The sequence below is a fragment of the Geotrypetes seraphini genome, chromosome 1 (genome assembly GCF_902459505.1).
Source record: "Geotrypetes seraphini chromosome 1, aGeoSer1.1, whole genome shotgun sequence".
Classification (NCBI taxonomy): domain Eukaryota; kingdom Metazoa; phylum Chordata; class Amphibia; order Gymnophiona; family Dermophiidae; genus Geotrypetes; species Geotrypetes seraphini.
Window position 1 is genome coordinate 370,586,952 of NC_047084.1, and position 9,632 is coordinate 370,596,583.

The 9,632-nt window shown below is 43.2% G+C and overlaps 1 protein-coding gene across 1 annotated transcript in view; it reads right to left on the bottom strand.

The window, feature by feature from the left end:
• Positions 1–7,113, bottom strand: part of POLR2B (RNA polymerase II subunit B) — a 163,277-nt gene extending 156,164 nt beyond the window's left edge. The window contains exon 1 of the mRNA XM_033915184.1: positions 6,971–7,113. Coding sequence (XP_033771075.1) covers positions 6,971–6,989 — 19 coding nt within the window. The 5' untranslated portion in view covers positions 6,990–7,113. The remainder of the gene's footprint in view (positions 1–6,970) is intronic.
• Between the last annotated feature and the right edge of the window lie 2,519 nt (positions 7,114–9,632).

Here is a 9,632-nt window from a genome sequence, read left to right on the forward strand (position 1 = left end):
GTGCAGGAAGCAGAAATAAATAAATATTGGATGCACAGTCAGAAGGATGTGCAACCAGAGACTCATGAAATCACCAGACAACAAAGTAGGAAAAATGATTTTATTTTAAATTTAGTGATCGAAATGTGTCAGTTTTGAGAATTTATAATCTGCTATCTATATTTTGCACTACAGTTGTTACTGAGGTGACACTGCATATTTTAGTCATCTGCCTTGACCGCTTTCAAAAATAAAACAAATATAAATGATAATTTATCATTTTAAATTTGTGGTTACCATTGTGAATTAATAAGATTATATTGTGTATGAATGGAAGAAATTGCATTACAATTAGTACTATTATAAATGGGGGTGGGGTAAGGGGCAGAGCTTGGGCTGGGGTACTTGGTTGGTATTTGTTAGACTTAGGGGGTACTTGACTTGAAAAAGTTGAGAAACACTGGTCTAGGTGACTATGGAGTTCACGCAGTAAGGGCCCCTTTAACAAGGCCACAGCAGCAATTCTCCCATGGCAAATTCACCAAAGTCCATTCAATTCCTATGGGCTTCAGTGCATTTGCTGTGGCAGAATTGAAAAACTGGAACTGCAGATCCTCATTGCACATCATCACTGTGGAACATCTATGTTAAAGATAAGTAGCAATTTAAAGCTGGTTGTTTTGTGAAGTTGAGTAGATATATAGGTGGGAACATACAAGTGCAATGATGGTTCCCAGCAGTCACACACACAATTACAGCATTTTGCTAATGACCTGAGTGGAAGAGCACTGAGCACATTGTAAAGAGTCTTTCACTTATCAAAGGTTGTGGATATTGAGCATTAAGAAAGCATAATAAAATTCCGATTAGTCCAGTCGCCCAAGTCCCCTCGGCCCCTCCTCGGTGCATCCCACAATGCACCGGGAAGGGGCAGGCCCGCCATTCCGAGGATGGCAAGCCTGACGGACCAGGGACCCGGCTGGCCGGCCAATGTTAAGGTTAGTGGGGGTGTCAGGGGGTTGGGGTTGATCGGGAGCAGGGGGGGCCATCTTTGGCAGGAGGGCCTGGGCTCCCTCCTACCAGTATTGTCAAGGGGGGGGGATTTGGGGACTGAGTCTTCGGCAGAAATGCCTGGGCTCCCTCCTGCTGGTATTGTCGAGAGTGTCAGCAGGAGGGCTTGGGATCCCTCCTGCCAGTTCACAGCCATTTGGGGAGGGGATCGCTATCGTGGCAGGAGAGATGCCTAATCTCTCCTGCCACGATCGTTATGGTGGGGGGGGGGGGGGCAGGTTGTCGGAACTTAAACCTGTTTTGATTTGTTCTAAGTCAAAACGTATAATCTCCCTAGACTTCTGGTTATACTCCCTAGACTTCTGGTTATACTTGCAATACGACTAAGTCTAGGTTGGCCCACCTCCCGCCCTTTCCCCTCCTCTAAAAAGCCTCTTTTCGCTCTAGGCATTCAGAGGCAGGGTAAAGGCTTAAGCTGGTTTTAGATACGTCTAAAACCAGCTTTGATTATCGGTACTTGGACGATCTGTCTTTTTGATCATCCAAATACCGATTTAGGCCACGTTTTGAATGGGATTTTTTATTATTATTATTATGAGCTCCTTAAACTTCAGTAGCCTCAGCATTCAGTGACCATGCCTGAAACAGGAATTCAAACAGCTGTTAATGCATACTTGTCTGAGGAAGATAGCACAGTCTATCACAGTACTCTTCAAAATCAGGAAGCGGGCAACAGTATCATCTGAGGGGCGGGTTTCAGGATCTCTGCTTCTTATAAGAAAGAAGATTATCAAAGTAAGACCCTAATCTTTCTTTCCAATGCAACAGGAGCAGAGATCCTGAACTAATGAGAAATGCCTCATATGTCCCATCCAACACTCTAGGTACTGCTGAGCCTGCTGCTAGCACTGAGGACCCAAAAGCTGTGTCCAGGTTAGCTGCTGCATCAACCCTGTAAAATTTGTTAAAGTATGGAGAGTGGACCATGTCGCCACTCTACATGTCTCCTCAGACTCTGCCCAGGAAGCTGCCACTCCCCTAGTGGAGTATGCTTTCAATGATATCAAGAATTATTTCCAAATGCAGATGTACGTTGAAGATACCACCATGCAAATCCATCTTGATACCGAAGCCCTGGAAGACAGCCTTCCAAGCTGGCTCGGATTCGTTAATACAAACAAATGATTGGTCAGTCAAAACTCATTGGTCACTTTGAGGTATCCAATAACTCCTCTGCTAACATCTAGCAACTGCAAAATCTTATTTTGTTTTCTAGAACCCGTCAAAATAAACACAGGAAGCTACTTTCGACAAAAAGAAAGGAACTGTCTGTACTGAGACTCCAGCCTCTGAGAACCAGAAAAATGACAAAGCTTGCAGCTCTAAAACCCTTCTTGCTGAGCTAATAGTTACTGTAAGGTCCATAAGCGATGCTCCCTGTAAGAGCTCATATGGTGTCCGACAGAGAGCCTTCAGAACCAACAACGCTCCCTTCAAAAATCTGGAGAAATCCAGGCGAGAGGCTAAGGGGACCTTATCCAACCGCACTCGAAAACATGAAAGACCCGCAATCTGTACCTTGAGTGACCCAATTGATAGGCCCTTTGAGGTCATCCTGGAGAAAAGCTAGGACTGTAGCAAATCAATGACTTAGAGTAAGGTCCTTCAATGAACAGGAACCCAGGGTTCAAATAGAGGGTGCACTAGCACAGATAGGACCAGATTGAGATCTCAGGCCAGAACCGAAGGCCACAATGGAGGCTGAAGCAATTTAGCCGCCCTCAAAGCGAACCACATCTGGAAAAGAAATTAAATATTTACCCTGCAGCAAACCACGAAATGCAGATAAAGCTGCAAGCTAAACCTAGAGATAAAATGAAAGAAAATTAGCAGGCTGTAACCTACTCTTCTATTGGGACAGAAACACCCCCTACCCAAAACTTTTATCCTTTTCAATGGTCCATATTGCTGCTCCATTCTCCAGTGCTAGGACAGAGAAATAATAAATTTGGCACAAAACTCCATCCTATAATCTCTTCTCCCATCAAAGATACAATAGTCAGAAATGATCTGGGTCCACCAAACTCCAATAACGTGCTTAGTTAAGGAGGACCTGCAGCAGCCCATCCAGAGAATGTGATGGAACCCTACTCCCTTTCTGTTTGACCACTAGGAAGATAACCTGTTAAAAAAAGCTGAGAGGAATCTCCCTTGCCTAGTTGATAACATGTTTATTTATAGAAGAGAGGCACCGCTGGCTTTGTCTTTTGACAACTTCTAAGATATGGTCTTCTCTAGATCTTTAATCAGTTTCTAACCTGGGTTTTTAGAAATTGAGGCTATATTACTCATTGGTCAGCAAGCACAACAAACATCCTATGGAGATGGACACTGCCAGATAAGATCATATAAAGTCCAGATAAGATCATATAAAATAATTTACCATGTATGCCAATCCTGCTTCAAGCTAAGCCATCTCCATAGAAAGTTGATGCTCATCCTCCAATGGCTCCTCAGGAAGCTGCTGCAACCAGCACAAACAGGCTCTGTACAGGTTAGCACTGCCCATGGCAGCCTGAAGAACCAAAGCCACAAAGTTCTGCTTCAACAATGATTCCAGCTTTTTAAACCTGAATATCTCTTCCAACTTCCACAAGAATAGTTTTCCTGGTTTTAGCTTTATGTAATTTTAACTCTTTCTCCTCTGGAACTAATGAATAAAGATAAACCATAACCCTACCAAATCTCAGGCCCCTTTCTAAACTGTTCCACACAGCCAAGATGAGGGCCTGGATGGCTGAATAGATTAGAAAGGCTTTGAATGTCCTCCAAAACTGGGTTACTGTTTCTTGTACTAGAAGCTCTTGAGAATAAGTGCTGGGAGCTCTCCTCCCACAAAAGGTGGTGCACCATAAAATCCATCCACCTTTACTACAGAAAGCCTGTCTTCTTCCAAAGGATCCACAACAAATGCCCCTAAACTCTCCAGATTAGATATACCTCCATGTCCAGATTCTTTTTTTTTTTTTTTTTTTTATTTATAAGATTTTACATTATTATCAAGCATAACTTGTACAGAAAGTATAATCAAGAAAATATAACATTTAGGCTAACTTCCAATCCTAATAATGGATCAAAGTATAAAGGAAAAAAAGGAAACATTTCTTATCTTAATCACACACTAGTCCTCAATTTTGGATCCAAGGTTAACGAAAAGAGTAATTAGATTGAAGAATAATTTTACAAAGAAAATTACTGAATCTGTGCTGATGCAGAGCTAATTATCACTTAGGTACAGTTGGTATTCCACACTCAAGACGTTTCATATAAAGAAAAGCAATCAAATGAGCTGGCTCTACGAAAACATATTTAAAAGAACGATATCTGATGACACATTTACATGGATATCTAAGAAAGAAAAAAGCTCCAATCTGGGTCACACCTGGCTTCAACATTAGGAATTCCCTTCTTCTCTTCTGAGTCTCCCTAGAGACATCAGGAAATATTTGAATATGGAGACCCAGGAAGTCCTTAGACCTATTTTTAAAGAAAAGTTTAAGTATCCAGTCTTTATCTGGAGCCAAAACTACAGTCAGTAAGAGTGGCTGGAATAGCCAATTCTCTATCCGATTGTTCCAATAAAGTGGAAACGTCCAAGGGTGCTTCCTGCGATATTCCTTCATCTTCTTTCTTTTGAGGATCCTGGTTTTTTGTAGGCAAATAATATACTCTTGTAAGGGGTGGTAAAGAATCCTCAGGTATTGTTAATATCTCCAGAAAGTAGCGCTTTATCATTTCTCGTGGAGAAATTGATGAAATTTTTGGAAAGTTAATTAAGCGCAAATTATTAGCCCGAGTCTTATTTTCAAGATCTTCCAATTTTGTTTTCATAATTAAATTATCTTTAACAAGTAGATCTTGATTACTTTTAATTGTTTTAAGTTCCTTGTTTTCTTCTTGTATTTCGGACTTCAACAATACCATATCTTGCTTTAATAAATTGATTTCTTCTTTCTGGTTTTTTATCTCTTGATCCAAATGTTTTATTTGCGGATTAAGGGAATTCCCTAATTTAGATACTAAATCCCATAGAGAATCTAAAGTGACTTCAGAGGGCTTATCAGGAGGAATAAACGTAATTTGTCTTTAAATATTGTTCATTCGAGTGTTTTACCTCTCTGGGGTCCTGAGTTTCTTCAGTCAACGTTGTCCCAGTCGCTGGTTCCTTCCAGAGGAGAAAATCACTCTGGATTGTTCCCTGTAGCGAGCCCTCAAATGAACTGGCCTCTCGGGGGGAGAACACTTCCTCTTCGGGTGTGCTCTCTCCTCGCGGTGAGCTGGCTCCCAGCGCTTGTGGCTGAAGCGGAGGCGTCCTTACATGAGGAGACCCCGCGGCACTACTCTCTGCCGGGACACTCACAGGGCGATTCCCCGACGTTTCCTGCTCACTCAGAAGTCGCCGAAAAATGTCGTTGACCGTAGGCAACAGGGCTACCGAGCGTCGGGAGGCTCCACCGACACTTCTGCCCCTTCTTTTCGGCATTTTGGCCGACAAAACTTAAGGTAAATTGACTATCAACGGCGTCCTCACAGCAGTCAGATACCAGTAGCAGCCATCTTGGATCGTTCTCCTCCATGTCCAGATTCTACACCTGATGCTACTACTGACTGTGATTCCCACTCCCCCTGGATTCCAGTCAAGGCCATTTGGCATACACAAACTCTGAGACCCAGTGCTGAAACACTCCCACTGGAGCCAAAAGTTCATTACCAAGTCTGTTTCACAAAAAAAAGCATAAAAATGCTTTATACAGACCTATGAGGATTTAACACCTAGATTTCCCCACTGATAAGATTATGTATGTGGCAGTAGAATGGTGCATCTGAGTTCTTGGAAGTCATTAAATGAATTAATTCAACTGAATCGAAGTGAAGAGGCAATGAAATGGAATTGAACTAAAGAAAATTATTTATCTTAGAGTTTGGAATAATTATAAGGATCTCTTGATATTGCTCAAAGAAAAAAACATTGAGAGTTTAAGCCATTTTAAATATTAACTATTTGTTATATAGGAGGACACATTTGGGTGATTAGAGCTAGAGAAGCTGACCTCACCGAAAAGCCTTCAGCCCCCTCTTTGGGATGACAAGGCCACCTCAGCCAAGACAGCTCCAAGAGCCTTGAAAGGTGGATAAAATGGCTACCTTTACTGTGCTTTTCTGACTGGCCACGTGCTCCCAAAGAGAAGCAACTATCTGATGCTTGTCCCTTACCAAAGACCTCTCAGTGTCCTCCAATCAAGCACTGCTCAATGCAATTTTTCCTGGAAAGAGTCAGAAAAATGCCTGCATATAGGACAATGATTTATTGCCCTATGGTTAGAGCCCCTAGATTTAGGGGTTTGAACTTGGAATTTGATCTGCTTTAGGGGATCTGCCAGAACTTATGGCCTGGGCTGGCTACTGTCAGAGACGGGATGTTGAACTTGATTTGCTCTGCCTCAGTATAGCTTACATCATGTAAATACTGCATGGTGAGCAATTACGTGATAAAAACGGCAATGAAAGATGAAGGGTGATGGTTTTAAGCGACTGGACACATCGCAATACGATTGTAACGTGGTGGGATGCGCCTAAGCTTGAGGCTTGTGAGCAATAACAGCAATTCCCAAATATGGGTTGACGCTTCCGCGACTGGAGTTACTGCTCACACATTTTCAAGCCAATTTCATCCTGTGTTAACTGGCATCCAGACAGTCGCTCCATATTGAAAGCCAGTCTTTAGACTTCCCTCTCTCTCTCCCTCTCATTATGACACACTTGAGAAAGAGAACCTTGTTGCCCCCCTCCCTCCCTCCCCTTCACACGTCAGCCTGGCACAGCGCTCAGCTCCACAACTCGCTTAAAACGCAGCAGCACCCGGTGGTAACTGGAGGAGACAGGCAAAAGAAAAACAGCTCAAACACCAGACCGCACTCACCCTCTTCTGCGTCGTACATCTTGGCGGCGCTTCCAACCACTAGGCTGAGGAACCGGTAACAAAAAAAAAAACCCAAACCTTAGTAAAAGAGCTCGAACACCAAATAGCAGCTACCGCACACTACGCGACGCAATGACGTCATCACGCCTCGGTACGCTTATATGCTAAGAGCGAGCTGAAAACTTTGCGTTTAATCAAAGGGACGGAAGTGACGTTTCGGTAGGGTAATGACGTTTTCACGCATCGGTACGCTAAAAGCGAGCTGAAGACTTTGCGTTTAATCAAAGGGACGGAAGGGACGCTTCAGTAGGGTTATGACACGATTTTTTTTTCCAGGAAGTGACTGTAGGGAGCTTAATTAGCATTCATTTGCTTCACCTCCCGTCCTTCTGGGCTGTGCTCTTAGTTTCTCAGTTGTCTCTACAAGTGAGGTGATGGGAGCTTGTCTTTTCTGCTTGTGTTTCTTTTCATTTAAAATCGGTCCTTTTTGCTAAACGTTTGAGAGGCTTTTCGGTGCTGCATAAGATCCCTCTTTTGGGACAGTTCTGGCTATGGGAGAACGCGAACTATGAGGTCAAAGATCTGCTTCGGAAGAGGTAGACTGTTTTGCAGTGCACTCATTTGGACAGCCTGGACAATTCCCTTGGGAGCAAGGCTCGCCCCAGGTTTGTCCACAGTGGGCTTGAGCACAGGCTGAGTGGCTCTGTGACAGTTTTTCCAGGATCAGGGCCAAATGTGTTCCTCCACCACCCTGTTTGCATGGGTGGGATCTAATGGCAGTTGACATCTCCAGCCAATTTGTTGGGTCTGAGAGGCAGTCAGAAGACATAATCAGTCCAGATTCCAGGCTTGTTGAGGCAGAAGTTCTCTCTGTAAGCTGTTTGCAGCCCACACAGCATGGCAAAGTAACAAGCTGATAGCCTGGAAACCAAAATCAAATAGGGGGGATTCTTTCAAATCAATTTTTTTTTTGGTTCTGGGGTTAGAGATAGGTCCCCCCCCCACCCCCCACCTCTAAAATCCTACAATTACTAAGTTTTAGTCCCTAGTGTAGCTCCCCAGTCCATTTTTGGTGCTAAAATTGCTATCTTGGCAGTCATTTTGGATTTCCCAATTTGAAAATAAAAACCTCTACTTCAAAACACCTCAATTTTGCTTAAAAACAGGTGTGATAGACTCCTCAGGCCAGGATACCTTAGATTAATTTCAAGTTTGCGTTGGATGGACATTTGAGGATCGTTTGTGTTCCACGTGATGCGCAGCATGTGAAGGAGCGGGAGCTGCTGGCTTAGCCTCTTCTGGTCCATGTCAAGTGGATCAGGAGCCCACACTCAACCCCCTTGAAATCCAACCAAATTTTTACAAGGGTGTTGTCTAGGGTCTCCAATGAAACTCTGCAAAAATTTTTGGATCTCAATTTGGTCAGGAGCTAGGGGTGGTTGAACAAAAGCAATCGATCCACTCCCATGCCTTGTGTGACCTAAAATGCCAACTTTGCTTAAGCACTGCAGCAGAAGGAAACTACCTAGGAGTCTGAAATTTTGCAGTTTGGTACAACACCTTGCGCGAATGTGCTTCCATTTCTACAGGTCAGCAAAGTGGCAAAAAAATTCATGAACGAAAATTTTTGGCAAACTTTGGCTCCATACTGCTGCTGGTAGGTAAGTCAGCTGAGGGTACAACTTTACCAGCAGACATGTACCATGAGGTACTTCCAAGATTTGCAATACAAGCCTTTACAGCAGGGGTGTCCAACCAGTGGCCCCGGTTGAGGGCGATGCAGTGTTTACCGTCTTGCCGGCTCCCTCCTCTGTCTTGCTGCAGCGTTTTGCGGCCCCAGAAACATTTTTTTTGGCCAATGCAGCCCAGAGAAGCCAAAAGGTTGGACACCCCTGCTTTACAGTGAAGTGAAGCTGAAGATATGACCATTCAAAAAATATGGCTTTATGCATTTATGCAAATTTTCAGTTTTCAGATTCAAACATGACTTTATCAATAACAGACTATGGACTTTTTTTTCTATGAAATTGTCCAAACCTTTCTTAAAACCAACTACGCTATCTGCTCTTACCATAACCTTTGGCAACGCATTCCAGAGCTTAACTATTCTCTGAGTGAAAAAAATAATTTCCTCCTATTGGTTTTAAAAGTATTTCCCTGTAACTTCATCGAGTGTCCCCTAGTCTTTGTAATTTTTGACGGAGTGAAAAATTGATCCACTTGTACCCGTTCTACTCCACTCAGGATTTTGTAGACTTCAATCATATCTCCCCTCAGCCTTCTCTTTTCCAAGCTGAAGAGCCGTAACCTTTCTAGTCTTTCTTCAAACAGAGGAGTTCCATCCCCTTTATCAGTTCTCCTTTCTATGAGATTATAATCTAGGCTGAATAAAGAAGAAAAAGAAAGAGATTCCTCTGCACAGAGGTGTATGAGTGTGTATACTTTGGGTGCTGGTGTTATTGTCTGGGAATAGGTGATGGACACAAGACAGGTCTTGGGGCCAACATTTGCTGTAAATAGGTGTACAGGCGCGGCCCACAGTGCTCCTGCCTCGTATTAGACAAAACTGCAATGAGGAATGTGAATGTGTGTAATAGAATTTTATTTTCATTCCCCTGTGATTGGATTTGAATTCTTAGCTCTTGGACAACACTGACAGGCA